This window comes from Hoplias malabaricus, chromosome 6 (genome assembly GCF_029633855.1).
Source record: "Hoplias malabaricus isolate fHopMal1 chromosome 6, fHopMal1.hap1, whole genome shotgun sequence".
In the NCBI taxonomy this organism is placed as follows: domain Eukaryota; kingdom Metazoa; phylum Chordata; class Actinopteri; order Characiformes; family Erythrinidae; genus Hoplias; species Hoplias malabaricus.
The window spans coordinates 5,217,755-5,244,662 of record NC_089805.1 but is presented as its reverse complement, the minus strand read 5'-3'; the positions used below and the strand labels follow the sequence as shown (position 1 = coordinate 5,244,662).

General features: G+C 42.2%; 2 protein-coding genes across 2 annotated transcripts; one reads left to right on the top strand and one right to left on the bottom strand.

Annotated features, from left to right (window-relative positions):
- Positions 1 to 82: 82 nt before the first annotated feature.
- Positions 83 to 16,172, bottom strand: nup85 (nucleoporin 85). Its single transcript, XM_066674402.1, has 19 exons — positions 15,153 to 16,172; positions 13,392 to 13,485; positions 12,741 to 12,900; positions 12,511 to 12,581; positions 12,361 to 12,404; positions 10,946 to 11,015; positions 10,535 to 10,656; positions 8,988 to 9,122; positions 8,130 to 8,252; positions 7,696 to 7,827; positions 7,069 to 7,175; positions 6,892 to 6,975; positions 6,583 to 6,648; positions 6,091 to 6,242; positions 5,710 to 5,827; positions 4,380 to 4,480; positions 2,750 to 2,901; positions 1,983 to 2,078; positions 83 to 340 (listed from the first exon to the last, which is right to left on the bottom strand). The coding sequence occupies exons 1-19, from the start codon at positions 15,183 to 15,185 to the stop codon at positions 242 to 244; spliced, it is 1,959 nt and encodes a 652-aa protein (XP_066530499.1). The 5' UTR covers positions 15,186 to 16,172; the 3' UTR covers positions 83 to 241.
- Positions 16,173 to 16,240: 68 nt separating this feature from the next.
- On the top strand, positions 16,241 to 26,161 carry LOC136699581 (small ubiquitin-related modifier 2). Its single transcript, XM_066674403.1, has 4 exons — positions 16,241 to 16,397; positions 17,618 to 17,749; positions 21,729 to 21,800; positions 25,009 to 26,161. The coding sequence occupies exons 1-4, from the start codon at positions 16,377 to 16,379 to the stop codon at positions 25,069 to 25,071; spliced, it is 288 nt and encodes a 95-aa protein (XP_066530500.1). The 5' UTR covers positions 16,241 to 16,376; the 3' UTR covers positions 25,072 to 26,161.
- Positions 26,162 to 26,908: the final 747 nt, after the last annotated feature.

Genomic DNA, 26,908 nt, shown 5'->3' with positions numbered 1-26,908 from the left:
CCTATTTTCTACAACACTTAACACTGCTCATCCATGTTGTAAGACAATTCTAAAATCAAATGACAGACTGGAAGCTCAAATATTTTTTGCAAACAATTACAAAATATTTATTATCAAATTACAAATGTCTTTTTGAATCTCACTTGAGTTCTATATACACGCTGGCCAGTTTATCTTGCTTAAAATGAAGGAAACAAAAGAGCAATTGAATACACACACACTTATACAGAGCTAAGTGTGTTCATGCTTCCACTGTTCCCTCCTTCACGATGGCCATTGCTAGGTTACGAGCAAGAGCCAATCGTAACATCTCCAGCTTTGTGATCTCCAGGTCTTCCTCCTGAAACGAAATAGTAAATTAATTAGTGTTCATTCAGTTTTAATACTTTGTTCCTCATTGTTTTTAAGGTAGTTTAATGCTTTTAAGATAGGGCTGGACGATACGGGCAAAATGTATCATCACGATATATTTCTTTATATTGGTTGATACGATATAATTCCGATATCGATATAAACATTATAAAATCCACTGAAAAACTTCCAAAAACAAACAAAAAACATGACATCGCCATCAAACATAAACCTATTGGCTTTGTCGATATTAATATTATTAAACTAAATTTAAAATTGAGGGCGCTGAAGTGACGACAGAATCCTGTAATGAATGTCAGTCAGTGACAGATGTAAATAATGTGTATTGAAATATTGAAAATGTGTTTAAAAATCACATCATTGTAATTGAAGCATTTTATATTATCATGTACAGGGGGTCCTCAAATTACGACGTTGATCCGTTCCTACGTCGCGTCGTAAACTGATTTTCGGTGTAAGTCAGAACATACGTACATACAGTAATTAAATAACTCACTGTAAGCACTTATCCTATCCTCACACCTATCCTCCTCGGTCCCGAGCCGCGTAACCGTGTATTCTTCCGCTACGCACACCAAACACGAAGTTCGCGTTACGATGTTTACGACGCAAAACCACTTAAGTCGAAACACGGCTTTATACAGTAAATGGGAGATGTGTCGTAACCACAAAACATCGTAACTCAGGACTGACGTAACCCGAGGACCTTCTGCATGTTGTTATAAAACTATTGTGCAGCTCTTTTTAAAGGTTTATTTATATTTATAGCATTTTTAAACATCCACTGCTGACTTTTAAGGACAGGCTGCGTTAAAGCTGTATAACAGCAGCATTGTAGTTTGATTTATAAAATCATTTCACAAAAGAAATCCACAAATGCTACTTATGGTGAAGTAGGTTTGTTGTGACAAGCTTTTAATGTTTTTTTACTGCTATAAACTAGTAGTGGGTGTTTCTCTTTCAGGCGTTAAGTTGAACATTTAAAATTTTTGAGCCCTTTCAACGTAGAGCCATGTGTGTGTTATTTTAAAAAATAAATAAAAATAATAATATTTTTGATGCCCTCCTTAAAATAAAGCAGTCACTAAAGTATATTTTTCTCTTTATTTGTTCATCTATAAACTTAAATGTATGCTCATGCTGAAAATAATTAATCTCCACGTCTACGACTGGACCAGCGGGCAAAGAGAGAGAGAGGGGAAAGAGAGAGTGAATGAGAGGGGACAGAGAGAGAATGAGAGGGGAAAGAGAGAGAAAGAGAGAAAGAGAGAGGGGAAAGAGAGAGAAAGAGAGAGGGGAAAGAGAGAAAGAGAGAAAGAGAGGGGAAAGAGAGAGAATGGGAGGGGAAGAGAGAATGAGAGGGGAAGAGAATGAGAGGGGAAAGAGAGAAAGAGGGGAAGAGAGAAAGAGAGGGGAAGAGAGAATGAGAGAGGGGAAAGAGAGAGAGAGAATGAGAGGGGAAAGAGAGAGAGAGAGGGAGAGAGAATGAGAGGGGAAAGAGAGAGAGAGAGAGAATGAGAGGGGAAAGAGAGAGAGAGAGAGAGAGAGAGAGAGAGAGAGAGAGAACCCCCCATGGTTTGATTAGTTAGTGATTTTAGTTGTGTCTTTACCTGCGCGGGCTGCTCTGGTTTAGTCGCGCTGTTGTCTGAGGTCAGCTCTTCCAGACAGAACATGAGCTCATGAGTCTGATCCACTGAGAAAATCACCTACACAGACAAACACAGGTTTGTGAGTCGACTGCGAACATGGCTGGTGTTTTTGAAAGACACTTAAGGACAGAAATAATCATTCAACAACATCACAAAAAGACAATGCTGGTGCAGAACACGCTGCTCAGTTTTTACAGTTCAGGACATCACTATCACTCCGTGTCCTTGCATTTCTGTAATGATTATTCATCAGCGCTGTGACAAAAGCCTTCAGTAGGCGCTTCTGCTGATGCTGTCAAAGAAAACTGCGAACAAAGAATGTGCAGACTACAGTATCAAAAGGAGACGAGGGCCTTTCTAATAACTTCCAGAACTGTGCGGATCGCATAAAGACTTTTCAATATTATTCCATTAACCTTTAGAAGCCTAAAGTTCTAGCCACGTGTTTTTATGAGAATCCTGGCATTTATAAAAATAGACTTAATGTGAAACACTATCAAACTTCATCTGAAGGGCTGTACGCTCCCTTGAGGTCAAAAGGCTTTTATTGTTATTCCTCAGTGTAACTCCTCAATTCAACTGGAGTAATGATCTAATAAAAAATAAATATACGAAATACAAATGTATAACCATTAATTAGTCATTGGAAGCTACTCAGCTTTAAAATTTCTAGCAGGGTCTGTGTTTAATTACAGAAGCACCTGGTGTGTGTGTGTGTGTGTGTGTACCTCTTTCTGCTCCAGCAGTGGTAGAGCATCAGTGAGCAAGGTCATCCAGAAGCTTCGCGGGGCAATCTTAGCTGTCATTAGAGATAGTAGTAGTTTGGCAGCTTCTGTAAACCTCTTCTCACCATACAGTCTGTGGAACTCCCGGTACTTCCCTAGAAACACACACACACAAGCTTTATATACAGTCATATGCCAAAGTCTAGACATCCCTAGTGAAAAGAATTTAACTAGCATGCTCTACCTGGCTGAAAAATACCATATTAAAGTTTGTTCACTGCAGAAATTATTCATTCATTCATTCATTATCTGTAACCCTTATCCAGTTCAGGGTCGCCTACCTGGAATCATTGGGCGCAAGGCAGGAATACACCCTGGAGGGAGCGCCAGTTCTTCACAGGGCAACACAGACACACACACACACATTCACACCTACGGAACCTTTTGAGTCGACAATCCACCTACCAACGTGTGTTTTTGGACTGTGGGAGGAAACCCACACAGACACAGGGAGAACACACCACACTCCTCACAGACAGTCACCCGGAGGAAACCCACGCAGACACAGGGAGAACACACCACACTCCTCACAGACAGTCACCCGGAGGAAACCCACGCAGACACAGGGAGAACACACCACACTCCTCACAGACAGTCACCCGGAGGAAACCCACGCAGACACAGGGAGAACACACCACACTCCTCACAGACAGTCACCCGGAGGAAACCCACGCAGACACAGGGAGAACACACCACACTCCTCACAGACAGTCACCCGGAAGAAACCCACGCAGACACAGGGAGAACACACCACACTCCTCACGGACAGTCACCCGGAGGAAACCCACACAGACACAGGGAGAACACACCACACTCCTCACAGACAGTCACCTGAATGATACGGCGGCAACTAAACCATGCCCGTACGTTCACCAAACATCAGCTTATGTGAAGCGTAGATGAGACCATTTTTATTTCAAGGTGGGGATGATCAGGAGGCCAGAAGTGGCCACAGTGAGAGATGTAGCCTGGATTTCAAGGAAATGCCCAGGGATCTTTTAAGACCTTAGGACCGAGGTCGGACAACATCATTTGTTTAGTACAGTGTCGTAACAATGTACATCTTGTAGTGGTTAATTGTAGTTGATAACGTAACTATTACATCTTTTTACATACTGTTATAAATGACTACATTTAAATCATGTAAAATATGCACAAATAAATATTTCAAAACATTAGATGAGCATCCTTTAAATATTTAGTTTATAGCTTTAGCCGCAATAAGGTGTTAATTAGTGGCTCACCGTGCATCACTAGTCATAGTGTGTTGCATTTTCACCCTGTACTCTTTCCTTATTGGTAAAGGGCCTAGCATGTGTACTTTAATCCCATGTTACAGCAGAGTTCACTTTAGGTAGTTACTGTTGGTCAGTGCTGTGCTGAGGGAGACTGTTGTTGCTCTGTGGCGAATGAGAACAGATCACATGGTAGAGCAAGCCTCGGGCTCTTCTTAATGAAGCATGGGCTTCTCTTCTGTAAATTCTTAATCTTAGTTTGGCTATTTATCTCCCATCCCCCTCCATCCCTCTGTCACACACACACACACACACACACACTTGTGAACTCCATATACCTAAGAATGTGAGTCTGTCGCTCAGCAGCATAGCGGGCCCCAGATTATCGATGAGATCCAGGTCAGAAAACGAGCCCCTCATACAGTAATCCTGCAGAAATCTGCTCAGAGCAATATACACATAAATAATGATTAACGAAGATCACAGGAGCCCTGTGTGTTCAAGGTTAAAAATATAAACTGTAGCTACAAATGCAAACATTCATTTATATTTTACAATTATACGACCAGGTCAGGCAAGCATTCGGGCTTTGTTTAAAAAAAACAAAAACAAAAAAAACAACTTTTTTTTTTTTTTTTTAACACAAAAGTGCTTAAAAAATAAATAAATAAACAACTTGTTTTTAAAAGAAAAAAAATTGTGTTTAAAAAAACGTGTTAAAAGCAACTTGTGTTTAAAAAAAAAACATGTTTAAAAAAAAAAAATAAACTTGTGTGCTTAATAAATAAATAAATAAACAACTTGTGTTTTTTAAAAGAAAAAAAAAAAGAAAAAAACTTGTTAAAAAAAAGAAAAAACAACAACTTGTTTTGTTAAATAAATTAAATAAAAAACGTGTGCTTAAAAATAAAGTGTTTTTTAAAAGAAAAAAAGCAAAACATTTTAATAAATTAAAATAAATCAAAAACTTGTGTGCGTAAATAAACAAATAAAACTGTTTTTTAAAAGAAAAGGAAAAAAAAAAAAAAAAAAAACCCTTATAAATTAAAAAAAAAAAATTTTTATAAAATGGAGCCCCTAAAGGGACTGGGGAAAATTTTTTAAAAATACTTTTGATTTTGCATTTCCTCACAAATACTTTGTGTTCTCTTGCAAATGTTTATGATTCAATTGTCTTTTGGGCTCAGTCAGCACAGTCAGGACATAGCAGCTTCCAGGTAAATCCAGCCACTTCAAACAAATATTATTTATGTATTTATTCATCTCTACTACATTCATTGTCTGTAAGCGCTTATCCAGTTCAGGGTCGCGGTGGGTCCGGAGCATATCCGAAATCACTGGGCGCAAGGCGGGAACACACCCTGGAGGGGGCTGTCTCTACTACACTAATACATAAATAATATCTGAAGTGTCTGGATTTACCTGGAAACGTCTACGTCCAGACTGCGTTGACACAGCCCCAAAGGCAATTTGGAACGCAACTATAATTGTGAGGGAACGCAAAATCAATAGTCTTTTAAAATCCCTTTAAATCTTAAAGCGGTTATCGTTTATTCGTATAAAATATTCTTGAGAATTCTCATCCCAAAATGCAACATAATCCTATGAAACCTAAAGCACTCGGACACCAAGATCAGAGAAAAGAGACACTGATAAAAACACACTGACCTTTCAGAGATGAGGGTGGCGAAGGCTGCATCTTTAGCTCGAATACTCCAGGAAAGAGCAGAGCCCAGCCTGTTATTGCTGAGAGCCCTCTTAGCCATGATCTTACATATACTGCGCACTGTAACAAACACACACACATTATACACAGATATACAAACACCCATAAAACACCAATCACATTATCCATAAATTAGAGCTTATTTTAACTGTTCATGTGTCTTAATACTGAACAATAGGGGAGAATTATCACTATTTTCTCATCAATGTCCACATTTGAGTTAAGTTTCTATTGTTTCTATTCTATTAGTTGTAAAAAATAAATGATAATAATAATAACTAAAATCGAGCGAGAATTTTGCTGTTGATTTTGTTTGACATCACCTTGCTCATTCATCTGTCTCTGTTCACAGATCCTCAGCACTTTCAGAGCTTTACGCTCCGTCTCCAGCGGCACTCGCTCGACCTGCAACTCTAAATACACACGGCCAAACTCCGGACAGTGGTCAAAGTAGTCCACCGCAAGTTGCCATAAACTGAAACACACACACACACAAAAGTCAGGGATTGGTTCAATATCAACAAGGACACCAGAAGACAAGCTGTGGCCCAAAATCTCAAAATTGCATTGAAAAGGGGAGATATTATGAATTCATCAATTTTCCCTCAAGAAAGGGAAATAAGACCACATCCTCGCTACATTTCTGATGTCAAGTTAATACTGGAGAAGCATGAGAACTGAGCAAAAATGGCAAAAAGTTCAGCAACCCGCTTCTTTTTGCAACCTTTTAATCATTTAACTAAAGAAAGAAGCTTATAACTGTCTACGCAAGGCACCAGTGTGAGGTAAATGTTCTGAAGAGTTGCTTGTCTCACCTGTGATGAGAGAAGAGTCCAGAGGCATACTCCAGCACCAGGAACTCCCTCAAGTTGGAGCCAAAACTTGAAACACAAAACATTAACACCTCTTGAGAAAGATTTCCATTCCACACAAAGCAAGCTGAACACTGACTACTCCAGTTCTAATGGCATTACACTAGGACAATAAAGATAACGGCAGATTTCAGCTTTAACCATTTCAGTTCCAGTAACGACCACTATGGGTTCAGCAGAGCGCTAGACTTAAATTTAAAACAGACCTGCACCTGTAATCTTTGTAAACCTAGTGAGTGGCGTTATACTTACTGCAGGTTGTGAGACTGCAGGAGCTTGCAGTGGTCCAGCAGGTCGGTCAAGTGAGCCACAAACCACCAGTTGTTGAGGGCAATGCTGGGAGATCAAAGTCAAATGTTAACGTTATGAACACTGCAGAAGGTAATAAACAGGATGAGTGAGGTGTAGCACGGAATAAGACTTACTCACCTGCAGTCTTTGATGACCTGATGGAGGTCGAACTCAAAGGCAGCCAGCAGAATACTGTCCAAAGGCTCAGGGGCAATCCGCAAGTCTAGGAACATGTCCATACTTGACTACAACATAAACAAAAAACTATTAAATTATATAATTATAACTGTGCTAGCATTTCTCCTGCGGTGTTGCTATCAGTGTGTGAAGAGTGGGAGAAGAGGGTTGCATTGACAATCCAACACAATGGGCAGCACTTTGGACACATATTATAAGTGGTCAGAGACTTGTAAATAACTCATTAAATAATAAAGTTACGTTAAAACCAAGCACACCATTGTTTTTCTTGTAAAATTCCCAATAAGTTTGATGTGTCACAAGACCCTCTTCCCATTGAGTTGGATCCAAAATGGCCGACTTCAAAATGGCCGCCATGGTCACCACCCATCTTGAAAAGTTTCCCTCCTCCCATATACTAATGTGCCACAAACAGGAAGTTAATATCACCAACCATTCCCATTTTATTAAGGTGTATCCATATAAATGGCCCAGCCGCTATGGGACAAAGAATAACACTGACAGGTTAAATCAGCATAACTCCCTCTGACTGTATATCGGAGTGTAGCACTGGGGCTCTGACTGTACCTGAGCGTAATAGTGTAGCTCTGACGGTTTGACTGTTGGATGGGAAAATAGCAGCCTGCTGACAAGGAAATTATACCAGGTTCCCAGCAGCTCCTTATGCTCCAGTATTGTGTCCTCATCACCAACCAGAATCTAAGCACAACAATGAATTCTGGGTTATATTAATAATGTCATACTTGTAGCCTGTTGATACAAGAACACTTACGTTTGTAAATAGAAAAGGGGATTATGTTTATGCTATACTGGAATCTGTTGAAATGTCATTGCATATGGAAATATCAAATGCAGTGTATATCAGAAAAACTTTGGACTAGTTTTGCAATGCTTGCGAGCCTTCCTCTGTGGTCAGGGTTATTATCAATGATCAATATCACTGTGGAAGTGTATGAGCACTGTATCATACATTGTCCATAAAGACGGTCAGTGTTCCTCACCTTACAGATGGTCTCCAAGTAATGATTGCTAGCGAAGGAGCTGTCTTGGAGACAGCGGTCACATTCCTCGTGCCAGTGCCTCCACTTCACATCAAACTCTGTGAGGGTCTGTGTGCTGCCGGGCTGCAATACACACACATAATACGAACAATTAATTCAAGACACATTTTATTCATATTATTTCTCTGCAGCGGATTGAACGCAGGTTTTATTTATTTTTTATCTACACAAATCTTTGACAGGGCGGCACGGTGGTGCAGCAGGTAGGTGTCGCAGTTGCACAGCTCCAGGGACCTGGAGGTTGTGGATTCGAGTCCTGCTCCGGGTGACTGTCTGTGAGGAGTGTGGTGTGTTCTCCCTGTGTCTGCGTGGGTTTCCTCCGGGTGACTGTCTGTGAGGAGTGTGGTGTGTTCTCCCTGTGTCTGCGTGGGTTTCCTCCGGGTGACTGTCTGTGAGGAGTGTGGTGTGTTCTCCCTGTGGCCGCGTGGGTTTCCTCCAGGTGACTGTCTGTGAGGAGTGTGGTGTGTTCTCTCTGTGTCTGCGTGGGTTTCCTCCAGGTGCTCTGGTTTCCTCCCACAGTCCAAAAACACATGTTGGTAAGTGGATTGGTGACTCAAAAGTGTCCGTAGGTGTGAGTGTATGAGTGAGTGTGTGTTGCCCTCCAGGCCCTGCAGATTTTAGCATTAGACCGAGCATCAGCTTTATCAGATAATTTTTTTAAAATCCATATTTTAGTCAAAACACACATAGTGACAGGAAACCAAAGTCAGCAGGATGTGGAAAAAAATTCAGGTTTCTGTTGTGGTTGAACAAGGTAAGCATTGATATAGTACAGAACTTCAAAGAAAGTGTCCATACATTAAATATGGGCATCTTCTGCAGCAGGCTGTCCATCAGTTGGTAGATGTTTCTGGAGGAAGGCTGCACAGTCGCCTGCTTCATCAGAACATGCCGGGCCTCTTCCATACGTCCCTGCAGAACGAAACTGAGCACCTGGAGAGAAAGGGAGAGGTGCAAAGAGGAGTATGATGGAGAGACGGAGGGGTAGATGTTAAAAAAAAAAAAAGGGATAGTGGCTTTGCATGCCAGAGATCCTATTCACTACTCTATTATTATTCAGTAATTGCTGAAAAAAATAATTCAGTAGCTTTTAAAAGTTCTTAAGTAATATATTATCGCTGTCCAATTAAAAACATGCATCTCTCAAAATAGCAACTTTACAGGAGAAGGAAAAAACCTTTGTAACTTTCAATGGAAGTCAATGTAACAATATTTAATTCCAAGTCATTTTGGATCATTTTCATTGGTCCATTCATGATGTTTTACCACAGTGTGAAGGGCAGCTGATGTATTCAAATGATGTAGTAAACAAACAAACGGAGACACACATTTTTAATTGGACAGTGACGGTACCAATTAACCACTGACTAATGCTAAACTATAAATATATACAGTATTTCCAATGGTAACAGAAACGTGGGCTCACATACAGGCACTTCAACTTAGAAAGGTTAAAATGTTTGTTTTGATGTCATTTCATGTCATGTCTTCAACTTGGGTATGAGAAGGTTGTTTTGAGCAGGGGTGTAGGAAAAAATCGATTCGAGCTTGAATCGCGTTTCTAACAATAAACGATTCAGAATCAATTCTCATTTTCAAATAATCGATTTTTTTGTGGGTGCCAGCGCGCCTTCTCAGCCACCGTAGTGCTAGGCAAAACAAGGAAGCAGCGTGGGCTATGTATGGGGGGGGGGTGCAGTGTCGTGTTGCGGTGTTTGTTGTTGCGCCGCTAAGGTATGGAGGAGGAAGAAAAAGAAATCCAACTGCCTCCGCGGTCTTTGAAAGCAACCATTTGGAAACACTTTGGATTTGAAAGAATCGGAAAAAAAAATCGAATCATGACTCCAAGAATCGATTCTGAATCGAATCGTGGGATTCCCCAAGATTCGCAGCCCTAGTTTTTAGTGAGCTGTGCGGTGTATAGCTGCTCTAATATTTGTATAATTTTGATTTCAGAAAGTTTACATGACATGTTCCATCGTTGACTTCTGCTGAAAATACCTGCCCTTTTTAATATTGCAATATATTTCTCAGAAAAACAAAATATCGCAATGTAATATTTTCCCAGTTTTGTGCAGCCCTAGCTTGATGGCAGCAAAATGCCTCACATTTATTTACATTTTACACAGCGTCCCAACATTTTTGTTACTGGGGTTGTATAATCGTTCATGTATAATCAGTATACCTTGGTTTTGGGGTGCATTAGTATGTGGTGAGCAAGTGATGGCACACAGCCATGTTAACATTGCCATTACTCAGTAACAGTTACGTTGGTCTTAGTACTTTATCCTAAAGTTGTTTTAAAGAATAAATGCTATTTAACAACATGTATTTTTTTTTCATACCACTTCCCAGTAGGTGCGATGTTCAGTGGGGCTTTCGCTCTGCAGGACCTCCCTTGCCTTTTCATCCACATCTGCCTTGTGCAGCCGCACCCAGTCCAGCAGGTGCAGCAGCAGAATACCAGCTTTATTCAACACAAAGCATTACAAAACAAATAACAGGACATTACATGCAACAGAACAAACCCGTCACTGAATTAGATCTGTTGGTATTTAGTACAGTTCTTCAGTTCCAACTTCAAACAACACTAAATAAACTCCACCCATTAAGTAAACAGACTTCTTCAGAAGGGACTAAAGGCTGTAACATTTTTCAAATGTATGTTTTATAATCATACTTTGAATGTTCTGTGCTGCCTCTAATGTTTGGAACGTTTAGAATATATATATATATATATAAAAAATTAAATGTACCTGGTGCTGCATCAATGAAAAGGACTTCACAGAGATTCCAAATAAGCTCTATAGCCAATAGAATGGAAACCTAAGAATTGGAAACATACATGAGAGAATATCAGTGCAAGTTGTGACTGGATGCTGTGCTTTTTTTCCCCATTTCTTTGCATCAATCTACTCCAACTCACAGCCTTGTACATTATTCAGTCATTCATTGTCTGTAACAATATATCCATTTCAGGTTTGGGGTGGGTCCCAAGCCTACCTAGAAATACTGGACGCAATGCAGGACCACACCCTGGAGGTAGCACCAGTCCTTTGCAACACACACTCGCACCTATGGACTCCTTTGAGTCGCCAATCCACCTACCAATGTGTGTTTTTGGACCACGGGAAGAAACCCACACGGACACAGGGAGAACATACCACACTCCTCACAGACAGTCACCCGGAGGAAACCCACGCAGACACAGGGAGAACACACCAACTCCTCACAGACAGTCACTCGGAGGAAACCCACGCAGACACAGGGAGAACACACCAACTCCTCACAGACAGTCACTCAGAGGAAACCCACGCGCAAACAGAGAGAACACACCACACTCCTCACAGACAGTCACCCGGAGGAAACCCACGCAGACACAGGGAGAACACACCACACTCCTCACAGACAGTCATCCGGAGGAAACCCACGCGCAAACAGAGAGAACACACCACACTCCTCACAGACAGTCACCCGGAGGAAACCCACGCAGACACAGGGAGAACACACCACACTCCTCACAGACAGTCACCCGGAGGAAACCCACGCGGACACAGGGAAAACACACCACACTCCTCACAGACAGTCACCCGGAGGAAACCCACGCGGACACAGAGAACACACCACACTCTTCACAGACAGTCACCTGGAGGAAACCCACGCGGACACAGGGAAAACACACCACACTCCTCACAGACAGTTACCCGGTGGAAACCCACGCAGACACAGGGAGAACACACCACACTCCTCACAGACAGTCACCAGGAGAACACACCACACTCCTCACAGACAGTCACCAGGAGGAAACCCACGCAGACACAGGGAGAACACACCACACTCCTCACAGACAGTCACCAGGAGGAAACCCACGCAGACACAGGGAGAACACACCACACTCCTCACAGACAGTCACCCGGAGGAAACCCACGCAGACACAGGGAAAACACACCAAACTCCTCACAGACAGTCACCTGGAGCGGGAATCGAACCCACAACCCCAGGTCTCTGGAGCTGTGTGACTGTGACACTCCCTGCTGCACCACCGTGCCGCCCAGATCTGCAAATTATTTGTTAAAAATGCATAAAAATCTGAAAAAAAAAAAAAAAAAAAAAAAAAAATAATAATAATAATAATATGCCTGTGTTACTGTTTATGACAGGGAAATAATACCTGATTGCTGTACTGTGACACTAAAGATGCATCTTGAGTTGATACTGGAGAGAGAGAAAAGTCAAGTTTAATCATCACAATAAGTAAACAAACAAACAAACAAACATCACAGGAATGGTAATTATGTCATTTGCATTAAACAACACACACCTGCAACCTGCTGGAGCTCCTCCATACACGCCCTTATCACTGACCTGTAGTTTTTACTGATGCTAACAAACCTGCAACAGAAAAAGTATTGAGTACACGCAAAACCACATGAAGGATCTTAACTGCAGTCTATGGGTGCATAAAAAACCTTTGTTCTTAAAAAGAGCATTTTATTTCAGTTAATAACACTGTGGGTTGTGATAATGCACATAAAGAGCTTTTGTCCTCACTGTGGCTTCTTGTTCTTGCTGGGCAAGTCTTCTTTGATATTCTGCAGGCCAACAAAAATGTGATGGGACTCGTTGAAGAGTTTGCGCAGGATTGGAGAGTAAATATCTTCATCTTTCCGTACCACGTGAACAGCGGGACAGCCAGACCCTGCAGGACCAGCTAATGAGGGAATGCGGGAGAGTCACAGTGATACAGTAAATAACTTGTGATTAAAACTGGCACAGTATCCAAACAGTTCATGAACACAACTATTTTAGAAATCATTTCTTCTGTAATCAAGGGTATAAGTGGACTTTTGGTCCCTTTGATAAATCAACAGCCTCTACTATTCAGGGAAGGCTCTAGGCTAAAAATTAGTACATGCTTGTGGGAATTTGATGGCATTCAGCCACAAAAGCATTAGTGAGACTAGATAATAATAATGGACAATTGGTTATTGAATCCCAAAAGTGTTGGATGGAGCTCTTTTACTCAATAAAACAATGCTCATGTGCATCCCATTTCATTTTCTAATTATTCCACATGGCTCTATGAGCACAACTGATTGTCTGTGTCCTAAATAGGAGCACAGTATAATAGCTGAGGTGTGTCCACAGATGTCTGAACGTCAGTGTCTGATTGGCATATATGCATTTTCCAAGACAGGTCACCTTGTAATCTGAAGTTGGTCTCATACACCAGGATGTCTCCGGGCCCCCACTCAAACCCCACATGCTTTTGTTTAAGCCCTATGCCAGGGATCAACTGCAAAAAAAAAATGTAGGTTTCATTTATTAGTTTAACATAAGGGACATTACACAAGATGAAGAAAAAATGGTTGCAGTTTATTATACATTTCAATCAGCACATCACAGTGCATTTGTAAACTGTAATTAAACATACAGCACATGAGGAGAACCTAACAGATGGTTGGTGTAGTATACATTTTTAGGTCAATATCACCATTAAATACAGATTGTTTTCAGGGTCCAAAAAGGGGAAAGAAGCATACACTGCCAGTTGAATAACTAAATGTTTAATTACTGACTTCTTGAAAGCTACACATCCATTCAGACCCACAGTGTTGAGCTGTCTTCTCAACGTGGAAGGACAGAAGGAGATACCAACATTTATATTATAGCTTTTTTTCCTTTCTCTCAAAAATGAGAGTTTTAAGAACTAAAGGTTAACTATTTTTGGGTGACTGTGTTTTGCATGTTTGCTAGTAGTCACGTTTTCTTGACATATTTTACAATTTTACAAAAAATAACCAAATTACAACTGCCTCCAAATAAATTAAAATTAATGAATTAATTAAATTGGGTTAATAGTGTCGCAGTCACACAGCTCCAGAGACCTGGAGGTTGTGGGTTCGATTCCCGCTCCGGGTGACTGTCTGTGAGGAGTGTGGTGTGTTCTCCCTGTGTCTGCATGGGTTTCCTCCCACAGTCCAAAAAACACACATTGGTATTGGTGTGAGTGTGTGTGTGTGTGTGTGTTGCCCTGTGAAGGACTGGCACCCCCTCCAGTGTGTATTCCCGCCTTGTGCTCAATGATTCCAGGTAGACTCTGGACCCATTGTGACCCTGAATTGGATAAGCGCTTACAGATAATGAATGAATGAATGAATTAATTAAATAAGAAAAAACAAAAAAACAGAATAAATTGTATTTAGTGGTCATTATTAACTGAAAATATAGATGTCTCTATTTAAAGAATATTTACGTACTTGAGTATTATATGTGATTGAATATAGGGTCATATACTAAAATACAAGTGGACTGCATTCATTATAAATTCCTATTGGTGAAAATCACCAATAATAAATCACAACTTATTAATCACTAGCATGAATAAATAAACACCTTTTTAAACTAGTGTGCATGACAACATCAAAGAAAGAGCCAGCAGCGTGAAAAAGAAAGTAGCAAAACTGGACTCCATGCCTCCAGAATACCAAGTAATATCTGATCATAGACTCCTGTGAAAATCAAGTGTTATTTATATTGTGAGCACGACGACTATGTAGTGCCTAGAAAACAGATCATAAGAAAAATAAGCAGTCAAAGAAGAGCAGTTCTGCTTTGAAACTGCAGCGTTCCAAAGACTTAAAGTCTGAAAGTCTTTGAGAAGCAGATGAAGGGTTGAGGGTTAAGCAAAAACAGAAGCTGGGAGTACATGCATTTTTATACCTGTGCACACTGAATGAAGGCAAAGGTGTAGATTCAAGGCATTAAGGGATTTTTAAAAATAAAATAACAAATAAAAAAAATAATAAAACAAATAAAAATGTAACACTGACGAAGAGAAATGCGTTTTAGGAAAAACTCGTTATTAATTAGTTTCACAGCCTGTCAGAAAACAACATGCCCCTCATTCGTCATTAAATCCAAACTCTCTCAGTCAGACTGAGATATATAGCCTCTACTCACCGTGGTGACGGGCTCTACGTCCACCTCCTCCATTTCAAAGATATTAAAAACGAGCAATAAACGCTCAGTTTATCAGAAAAGTGCAGTTTTAGCTCAAAACACCTCAAGATTTGACCGCCTCATTCACTCGCACTGAGGACCCCAGCGATGACGCGTTTAGGGGCGCTCTCTCGGCGCCTGTGTGAAAAAAAAAATCTACTACAGAGAAAACGTGCTCTGGTGTCACAATATGTTTTGGGCCGATTTCAAAGACCTGGATTAGGCCAGAATAAATTTAATCTTGAATTTCATTTCAGTTTTGACTGCGAATTGCCAATGAGAATTAATTTTAGACCTGTGCTAGGCTTAGTTCATGTATGTTATGGATGAAATCTATGTTACACATTTAGTCTAATAAGTCTTAAGGTAGACACTTACTTAAAGATCAACACAATGCCATTAAACTGTGTTTTTCTGCCCATGTCTGTACAATTTGAAAGAGAATTTTAAGAACCAAAATATCTAAGCGTGATTTCAGATGTCTGCTGATGTTAATGATATATAACGGCAGGTTTTAATTATTAATTCCGTAATTATCTATAGAAAGTCATATTCCGTTACAAATAAACTTAAAAATATAAAACAATGCTTTGTAATATTTTGTAATAGAGAACTAAAACGTTTTTAACGTGTTACGAAGGTTTCAGTGGAAAAGGAAGCGATTCCCATTAATCTTTATCCACTGTGAAAATCCCTCAGGTTTAACAAAATGGCCGCCCTCCATTATTGCAGCAGTGTGTTGGAGACAGAGACATGAACGGTCATTATTTACCCCACACCTGGCTAAATGACCACTTAACCCGTTCACTGCTCCCTTTCTTGTCACATAAATGTAAGGTTTACAACGCACAACGGGATTTTTACTGTAATATTTGGTACCAAAAAGCCTTCTTTGCAATGAATGCGCGTGCACGCGCAGTGCGCAGCGCCGAGCGTCCTGCTCCGGGTTCGCGCACGGTGACGTCACTCGCCTCCGTAAGCAACCTCCCTCGCGCCTCTCCTCGAACCAATGGCGGACGCGCGTTTGAGAGGGAGCGCGCACGTTCGGTCGTTTAGCGCCATGGGTGGGACCAGAATGGCGTCGCGCGCGCGCACGTACTTCCCAGAATGGGGAGGGTGGCGCGCGTACGTGCGCGTGCATGAGTCGATTCTTTGTGCGGCAGCGAGAAATAACACACAATAACGATGGCGGACGAGAAGCCCAAGGTGAGAGAGAATAAAATAATAACAGTAACCGTTCGCAATTTTCAACCCACACGGTGTAAAAGGTTAAGAGGAAAAATAATAAAAAATACTGGGGATAAACGTGGATACTTTGGTGTAGAATAATTCCGCTTAGTGGATACACACTGCAACTGCTGCTGTAGAGTCGCCGGAAGAATCGTGAACGCGCATTTAGCCTGGTTAGCTTGCTAACACACTGTAAGCCTGGCAACGAGAATGAACGTGAACGCGGATTTTCTCAAGTTTTAGAAACCTTTCAGTGGAATAAGACAAACGGTGAATAGCAGCTGTTCAGCGACACGTTCAGAGCGGCTCTAAGCCTCAGTCTGAAAACTTGTGCTGTGGTCTTTTCCCTTTTATTGACTCTTTCAGCATCTCTGCTCCAGCTGTTTATTCTGAACTGCACTTCTGCCAGTTATTTTAGGCGCCTGGGACTGTAGCAGGCGACTCTACCACTGGAGATCTGATGATAATAGATTCAACTAAACTAGACATAAAAGACACAAATAATACCCGAGACATAATAAAATGTAAAGTGCTGTATTTATACCCAAGTATTTTTTGCCTTGAAATATGTTCAACAAAATACTACAATCACTAAAATAATCTATTTCATCCACGAAAATTACATTTTATTTCTGCCCGAACACATTCTCTCAATCCTGTTACATAAACACATTTATTCCTCTTAAATACCTCAAATATATATGTCTTCACAGTTAGCATGGAGGCTAATTTAATGTATTTTGAGGTAAAGACCAGCTTCAGTGTTATTTATTTATTTGTTTACTGTATTGTTTATATAATGCTTGAAAGGTAACATAAGGAGTAATTACAATGGCTGAGCAATTCTTCTTTTAAACTTCGTTGTTCCATAACAAAACTGTCTGACAGGCAAATTCAGACAGCCAAGGTTTCTTACATCACAAACCAATCCCATCATCTCACTAGTTAGGGCTTTTGAGCTGCGTATGATTGCTGAAGGGTTAGGATTGGACGAGAGAGATAAGAATTAATTGTGTATTCATATATATATATCCTCACTGGCTGATTTCAAACTCTAGTGATTTAATTTTGGTGCAAAAATTCAAATAATAAACAGGAATTTTGTGCTGCTTCAATTCTTTAGGAGTTAAAGTATTTGGAGGCTCTGCCTGCTAATGTTTCAACTTGTGTGTGTGTGTGTGCATATATGCTTACAGGAGGGAGTGAAGACTGAGAATAACGACCACATCAACCTGAAGGTTGCCGGACAGGACGGGTCAGTGGTCCAGTTCAAAATCAAGAGGCACACGCCACTCAGTAAACTCATGAAGGCTTACTGTGAGAGACAGGTGAGCAGCAGTCAGCAGACTTGAGAGCGTGCGTGAATATGGTGCCATTTACTTGTTAACTGTAGTGTTTCACATGGTTTTTGTCCTCATTGATCAGGTTAACAGCACCAAATTAATCATTTGAATATATTTTATAATTAGACAATAGCTTTGAGCTTGTAAAGTGCTGCACATGTGCAGTGTGTGCTGTTATGAATGGACCAGCTGGTCCCCTTTTCTGAGCACTTCATGTCAGGAGGTGTGGTCTTAGGGTCGTTCCTCATCCTAAGTACAAAAACAGCCTCACTCCTCTTTAGTTCATAGGTGTTTTTACCATCAGACAGCCCATGAGGCTGATTTCCTCCTCCCAATAATCGCAAATGGTCTCCCAATGCTCAGGGTAATGGTAAACAATTATCTTCCCAGATGATCATGTAGCGTGGAGGTGGACGCAGACTCTCAAACGTTAATATCGTTCCCGAAAGACTGCCTTGTTTGTTAACATCTAGCTCGCAAGAAACTCCCACCTGCTGTTGCGAAGTTGTAGTTAACCCCTGCGAGGCTTTGAGGACCGTATCCATCTGTCCGATGTGAGAAATCTGAAAGTGTGTGGATAGTGTGGGGACTTTGTGGACTCACAATGATCAAGCACAGACAAATCAGTGAAAAATGTCATTGTGTGTATGGTGTCTCATCCGATAGGATTGTGTTCCAGGCGTAAAACAAGCAGAGATGGCCTTTCAGTTATGACAAATGCATTATTCAAATAATAATAATTAAAAAAAGAGCTGTGACTCAAGGATGCCACTAGTCTACAGGGTCTGCGGGATCCATGTTGTTTATGGATTATTGCTGAATTCGTCTTTTTTTGCGGAACGAAAATACATTGTGACCATAAAACAAATGGGGAAAATATTAAATTGTTAAAATATTAAATTCGGCACATCCTTTTTTCCACACATTTTTCTCTTACAAATTTTTGAAGATTAAGTATGGAAATGCGCTGTGTTTCTCTTAATTTAAGCTTGTGTCCAATCTTTGTTTTTGGTGTTACTTCTCTCCCTGAAAATTTCACTCACCAAATATCCAGATTCTAATATAAATATCATAAAAACTACCCTGAAATATCATTCATTCACTCATTATCTGTAAGCGTTAATCCAGTTCAGGGTCACGGTGGGTCCAGAGCCTACCAGGAATCGGGAATACACCCCGGAGGGGGCGCCAGTCCTTCACAGGGCAACACTCACACACTACGGACACTTTTGAGGGCCAATTCATCTACAACCGTGTGTTTTTGGACTGTGGGAAGAAACCGGAGCACCTGGAGGAAACCCATGCAGACACAGGGAGAACACACCACACTCCTCACAGACAGTCACCCGGAGGAGACCCACGCAGACACAGGCAGAACACACCACACTCCTCACAGACAGTCACCAGGAGGAAACCCACGCAGACACAGGGAGAACACACCAAACTCCTCACAGACAGTCACCCGGAGGAAACCCACACAGACACAGGGGGAACACACCACACTTCTCACAGACAGTCACCCGGAGGACACCCACACAGACACAGGGAGAACACACCACACTCCTCACAGACAGTCACCCGGAGGAAACCCACGCAGACACAGGGAGAACAAACCACACTCCTCACAGACAGTCACCCGGAGGAAACCCACGCAGACACAGGGAGAACACACCAACTCCTCACAGACAGTCACCCGGAGGAAACCCACACGGACACAGATATAACACACCACACTCCTCACAGACAGTCACCTGGAGGAAACCCATGCAGACACAGGGAGAACACACAGCAGGACTCGAACACACAACCTCTGAAGCTGTGGACTGTGGGAATAAACAAGAGCACCCGGAGGAAACCCACGCAGACACAGGGAGAACACACCACACTCCTCACAGACAGTCACCCGGAGGAGACCCACGCAGACACAGGCAGAACACACCACACTCCTCACAGACAGTCACCCGGAGGAAACCCACGCAGACACAGGGAGAACACACCAAACTCCTCACAGACAGTCACCCGGAGGAAACCCACACAGACACAGGGGGAACACACCACACTTCTCACAGACAGTCACCCGGAGGACACCCACACAGACACAGGGAGAACACACCACACTCCTCACAGACAGTCACCCGGAGGAAACCCACGCAGACACAGGGGGAACAAACCACACTCCTCACAGACAGTCACCCGGAGGAAACCCACGCAGACACAGGGAGAACACACCAACTCCTCACAGACAGTCACCCGGAGGAAACCCACACGGACACAGAGAGAACACACCACACTCCTCACAGACAGTCACCTGGAGGAAACCCACACAGACACAGAGAGAACACACCACACTCCTCACAGACAATCACCCGGAGGAAACCCACACAGACACAGGGGGAACACACCACACTTCTCACAGACAGTCACCCGGAGGACACCCACACAGACACAGGGAGAACACACCACACTCCTCACAGACAGTCACCCGGAGGAAACCCACGCAGACACAGGGGGAACACACCACACTTCTCACAGACAGTCACCCGGAGGACACCCACACAGACACAGGGAGAACACACCACACTCCTCACAGACAGTCACCCGGAGGAAACCAACAGGGAGAACACTCCTCACAGACAGTCACCCGGAGGAAACCCACGCAGACACAGGGGGAACACACCACACTCCTCACAGACAGTCACCCGGAGGAAACCCACAGGGACACAGGGGGAACACACCACACTCCTCACAGACAGTCACCCGGAGGAAACCCACAGGGACACAGGGAGAACACACCACACTCCTCACAGACAGTCACCCGGAGGAAACCCACGCGGACACAGGGAGAACACACCACACTCCTCACAGACAGTCACCTGGAGGAAACTGTGTCGTCCCTGAAATATCATAATAAAGCAAAAACCTGTTTCCTCTAACCAGTTTGTGGTGCATACCACATTTAACATTAGTTTTATCTCCCTTCCAAAAAATAAAATTAGGGAATACTAGCAATTTAACTTGCGATTAATCATGATTAATCTCAGAATGTGGTTGTGTATAACTCGATTCCTTTTTATAATAATTTCTATAATCACCGCTAGTAAATAGTTATGAACAGTACCTATAAATCGAAGGACAAAACCTGCTTTAAACTTTGAAGGGTTAAGTCATACTCTGGCCACAATTCAATACAATCACATTAGCCATGCTTTTTCTTCATGCTATTCACAAAAGCCCTTTGAACAGTGGCGCTGGTGGTCACTAATGTTCAAGGTTAAGAAGTTACAAGTGTCAGCATGCTCCTACAGGCTGGTAAACGTGTGTTCTTGGCCTGCTTGCTGTACTTAATCTTATTGCGGGCTGCCTAAGTAATGGATTGCGCTCCTTTGAGGATGGTCCCGCTACTAGAAGTAGGACGCTGCATGTTTGAGAGAGCTTTGTAATCACAGAAAGAAACAAAAACTCTTCCAGCAGACGCGTTGTGCAGTCAAACTGTCATCAGGACAGCCCTCCACAGCTGCTCTGCGCTATGTGCCTCTTAGTAATATAGGTTCTTTGTAGCACACAGCTGAGCTGGTATTTATAAACTATGCATCTGACAGTAGGGCTGCCGATCAAGGATCAGATTCGTCTCCTGTTTACAGTCATCTTAGTCACAAAACCTGACATGAGACCAGAACTGCTTTTACACTGATGTGTCAGACAGGAAAGGAATGGGACTTTCTTAGTGTATGTTACTTTGACGTTGTCTGTGTGCAGACTTCATGTGAACAAACTATTTTGGCATTAATAATACGAACTCGTGTACAATGTGAACTCTGAGCCTCGCAGTAAGTTTGATTGATATTTAAAAGCATTAGAAGTACATTAGTGTAAACGTAATATGACCAAGATTTTCAGATGAGGCTAAAGGCTTTCAAACTTTTTGAAGAAAGGAACTGATTCCTCTCTGCATCTTTATTTGCAGGGACTAACGATGAGGCAAATCCGATTCCGGTTTGATGGACAGCCTATTAACGAGACAGACACGCCTGCACAGGTATGATTTCCTCTTTTATGCTTATTTACTGTTACACCTCTTAGATTTCTACTGAACTGACGCAGCAGAGTTCCTGTTATGTGAAAATGTTAAGTAATGGTGTGGTAAACTGGATATCACAGATTTGCATGGTGTTCTAGAACTACAGATTTATATTCATTCATTCATTATCTGTAACCACTTATCCAATTCAGGGTTGTGGTGGGTTCAGAGCCTACGTGGAATCATTGAGCGCAAGGCAGGAATACACCCTGGAGGGGGCGCCAGTCCTTTATAGGGCTACACACACACACACACACACACACACACACACACACACACACACACACACACACACACACACGGACACTTTTGAGTCGCCAATCCACCTACCAACGTGTGTTTTTGGACTGTGGGAGGAAACAGGAGCACCCGGAGGAAACCCACGCAGATACAGGGAGAACACACTACACTCCTCACAGACAGTCACCCGGAGGAAACCCACGCAGACACAGAGAGAACACACACCACACTCCTCACAGACAGTCACCCGGAGGAAACCCACGCAGACACAGGGAGAACACACCACACTTCTCACAGACAGTCACCCGGAGGAAACCCACGCAGACACAGGGAGAACACACCACACTCCTCACAGACAGTCACCCGGAGGAAACCCACGCAGACACAGAGAGAACACACACCACACTCCTCACAGACAGTCACCCGGAGGAAACCCACGCAGACACAGGGAGAACACACCACACTTCTCACAGACAGTCACCCGGAGGAAACCCACGCAGACACAGGGAGAACACACCACACTCCTCACAGACAGTCACCCGGAGGAAACCCACGCAGACACAGGGAGAACACACCATACTCCTCACAGACAGTCACCCGGAGGAAACCCACACAGACACAGGGAGAACACACACCACACTCCTCACAGACAGTCACCCGGAGGAAACCCACGCAGACACAGGGAGAACACACCACACTTCTCACAGACAGTCACCCGGAGGAAACCCGGAGGAAACCCACGCAGACACAGGGAGGACACACCACACTCCTCACAGACAGTCACCCGGAGGAAACCCGGAGGAAACCCACGCAGACACAGGGAGGACACACCACACTCCTCACAGACAGTCACCCGGAGGAAACCCGGAGGAAACCCACGCAGACACAGGGAGAACACACCATACTCCTCACAGACAGTCACTTGGAGGAAACCCACACAGACACAGGGAGAACACACCAACTCCTCACAGACAGTCACCTGGAGCGGGAATCGAACCCACAACCTCCAGGTCTACCTGTTGCGCCACCGTGCCGCCCCTACAGATTTATAGTACCACTCATTGTACAGTGAGCCACCATTACTAACTCTTAGTTTACTGAAGTAATGCTTCAGTTTCATAATATAAAAGTTGCTGACTGGACCGTGTTTTATTTATGCATTTTCACCAGTTAGTATTGTTATGTTGACAAACAATTGATAATTAAATATTGTTTGGGTAAATACTCCATTATTACATTCCTTTGTCTTGTTTCTTACTTTTATAGCGACTCTTAGCTTTTGATTTCGTGCGTGGAAGGATTGTGTTAAGATGTTCATTGGGCAGTTAACCCCTTCACATTTCCCCTGGGATCTGTGTGTTTGAAATACAAAAAAGCATCTGTCATTTGCACTTATGTAAATGCCTCCTCATTTCCTTTCATGTTTACAACACAAAGGAAGTCTGCCATTATGGAGGCCCGTGCCCCTCTCATGATCAATAAACGTAATCAATAGATCAATAGAGCAGGATTGCTCACTCCACGTATCATTAGCGTCAAAACCTAACCCTGAAATCTTACTGTGATATTACATTGTTGTAGTACGACATGAATAAAGGTTTGGATTATAACATGTAAGATACCAAAGAGCCTCAGGAACCTTGGGGGGAGATTTTACGTGTGACTGGCATAATTTCACAGACTTATAGGGGAGCAGATATTCCACACAAACTGCGTAATATGTATATAATAAATATTAATTGAAGTAATTATGCTATATTGCTGCTTTAGGTACATGGTTGAGATAAATATTCCCCTCCCTAGAGTTCATTCATTCATTGTCTGTAAGCGCTTATCCAGTTCAGGGTCCAGAGTCCAGAGGGTGGGTCCAGAGCCTACCTGGAATCATTGGGCGCAAGGCGGGAATACACCCTGGAGGGGGCGCCAGTCCTTCACAGGGCAACACACACACATTCACTCACACCTACGGACACTTTTGAGTCGCCAATCCACCTACCAACATGTGTTTTTGGACTGTGGGAGGAAACTGAAGCACCCGGAGGAAACCCACGCAGACACGGGGAGAACACACCACACTCCTCACAGACAGTCACCCGGAGGAAACCCACGCAGACACAGGGAGAACACACCACACTCCTCACAGACAGTCACCCGGAGGAAACCCACGCAGACACAGGGAGAACACACCACACTCCTCACAGACAGTCACCCGGAGGAAACCCACGCAGACACAAGGAGAACACACCACACTCCTCACAGACAGTCACCCGGAGGAAACCCACGCAGACACAGAGAGAACACACCACACTCCTCACAGACAGTCACCCGGAGGAAACCCACGCAGACACAGGGAGAACACACCACACTCCTCACAGACAGTCACCCGGAGGAAACCCACGCAGACACAGGGAGAACACACCACACTCCTCACAGACAGTCACCCGGAGCGAACCCACAACCTCCAGGCCCCAGCTGCTGTGCCACTGTGCCGCCCTCCCCCAGAGTTGTTTATATGAAATGATTAATTGAGATAAAACGCCTACTGCCTCATTTCTTTACAGAACTATTTTGAAACAACACTTGAATTCCTGTTAAAAATGAAATTGACTAAATAATATGTTATGATTGGCCTATGTTTTGACCAAATAATGTATTTTTTTTTTTTTGGATAATTTTGGAAAATACCCAAGCAACACTCATCTGGAGCTGTATAAAAGCACGCAGTGAAAACTCTGTGGTTGCTGAGTAGGCTCATTGCATATTCCTGCCTCATGCCAATCAATAATGTAAAGCCCACAATCACAATGGCTGTTAATGACCAATATATGGTGCCACCTGAGCTCCACACGAGGCCATTCAGAACATCATCACAGAACGCCCCGAGAGAAATGCGCACGTTCTCACGCATCTTCTTTTCTTTTCACAGTTGGAAATGGAGGATGAAGACACAATTGACGTTTTCCAGCAACAGACAGGAGGTTTCATCTAAGTGCGCCAACTTTTACTACCCCCACTCCCATGCTCCTATTTTCCCTCCCTCGCTCCCTCCCCCTCTTCCTCTCTCTTTTTTTTGGTCTCACTTTCTCTCTGCTACATTATCCTCTTCCCTCACAGTTATTCATGACTGCTGTTGTATAGTGTGTTTTTTTTTTTCTTGAGTTGGACTTTCCTTCCTTCATTTTTTTGTACATAAAGGATTTCCGCTACACTTGCATAAAATATTAAGCTGGCAGTGTTGAATGCTGTGAGACGTGAAACGTGTCAAGCCCCAGCCTTTTCCAAAGAGGCGATCACAGAAACTATTCGCAAAAACCTGTCAAAGGCCCAGCTCTGTCTGCTAAGGGTTTGAACTGCTGAAGCTGCAGATGTTCAGGGAGAGTTTTTGTTTTTTTTTAGTTAGAGGATGTGTACACGAATTTATTTCGCCAAACAAAAGACAGTACTATCTTCATACTGTACTACATTCAAACTTGTACACCAACCTCTAACAGTAGAGGCTTTAAAACCATCTTTTTTAAGTTCTCACTAAAGAAACCCTTCACATTCTGATCTTGGATTGAGTACTACCCTTGTGAACCTGGGGTACAACAAAGCTGCATTCATTAGATTAGTGAGCTAACTAGATTAAATGAAGGTAGCTTCTGAGTCAAAAGTCGTTTTGATCCACACGAATGCTACATTACTTCGAACCTACCTTAGTTCACTGTGTTCATAATGTAACTCCCATGGAATATAAGGTTTGCAGATTTGGTTAAACATTTTATAGTGACAGTTTTGGTTTGGAATGACGAGAAGTTTGTACTATATGTTAAGCTGGTATATGAGGCTGGGTCTGAGTCCGTGTTCTCTAAATCAGGACAAGGTTATGATAATTATCTCCCAGCCACATGTTCTGTTACCTGTTTCTGACAAAATTGGATTTTATCTATTGTTTTTAAAATGGTAGTAGACGTGTTAGAGTGAGACTTGTCACGATATTGAGTAGGTTATATATTATGAATAATGATATGTTTCTGTCAAGTCAAGCATCTGTATTGTCTAAAAAAAATCACTTGTTAAAATAAAACTATTCTCTTTTTACCAGCTATTTGGCTTATTTGTGGTTTAGACGATGAGAGCGTGTGTTGAAATCCCAATGTTGTTTCATGATTGGTGTACTAGTCCTAGACATTTAAACTTGATATTTTTTAGAAATGGTTCGAACACTGAATCATTTAATCATTTATAACATTCAAAAAGTCGTAAACCTTATTAGGTACAAGAACTCTTGGTAATAATTTACTTAAATTCATTTAGGTTCATCTGAACTCACTTAAATGTAAACATATTAAAAAAATATTTTGTTGAAAATAGTTAGGTCCTAGTGAGCTGAAAAATTGTTATCAATTATTTGAAATAGACTTATGGAAAGACAAGACCTTTATTTGAAGTGTTATTAATTTTACCTACACTGTAAAAAATTGCTGTAAATTTACAGCAAGCCTGCTACAGTATTTTATTGTTAATCACTGTATTTACAGTAAATTACAGTAATATGCTGTAAATTTGAAATACAGTAGTGTTCCTGTAAAAAATACGGTAAAGGTCTGGGAACTCTGCTGCCAGTATTTTACTGTAAATCGCAGTATTTACAGTAAATTATTGTATTATTCAATTACAGTAATATGCTGTAAATTTGAAATACAGTAGTGTTCCTGTAAAAACACGGTAAATGACTGGGAACTCTGCTGCCAGTATTTTACTGTAAAATTTACAGTAATTTTTTACAGCGTATATATTTTAAAAGAACCCCAAAGTGAAAATCACAGTTGTAAATTATTTTTATA

Excerpts from the sequence above, each read along its gene's own strand:
- nup85 (XM_066674402.1), bottom strand. The coding sequence starts at position 15,185 with ATGGAGGAGGTGGACGTAGAGCCCGTCACCACG. Across the intron at positions 8,253-8,987 it reads AGAAGATGCCCATATTTAAT|CCCGGCAGCACACAGACCCT; the intron begins GTATGGACACTT and ends TGTGTATTGCAG. Across the intron at positions 2,079-2,749 it reads CACTGCTGGAGCAGAAAGAG|GTGATTTTCTCAGTGGATCA; the intron begins GTACACACACAC and ends TTGTCTGTGTAG.
- LOC136699581 (XM_066674403.1), top strand. The coding sequence starts at position 16,377 with ATGGCGGACGAGAAGCCCAAG. Across the intron at positions 16,398-17,617 it reads TGGCGGACGAGAAGCCCAAG|GAGGGAGTGAAGACTGAGAA; the intron begins GTGAGAGAGAAT and ends ATATGCTTACAG. Across the intron at positions 17,750-21,728 it reads AGGCTTACTGTGAGAGACAG|GGACTAACGATGAGGCAAAT; the intron begins GTGAGCAGCAGT and ends CTTTATTTGCAG.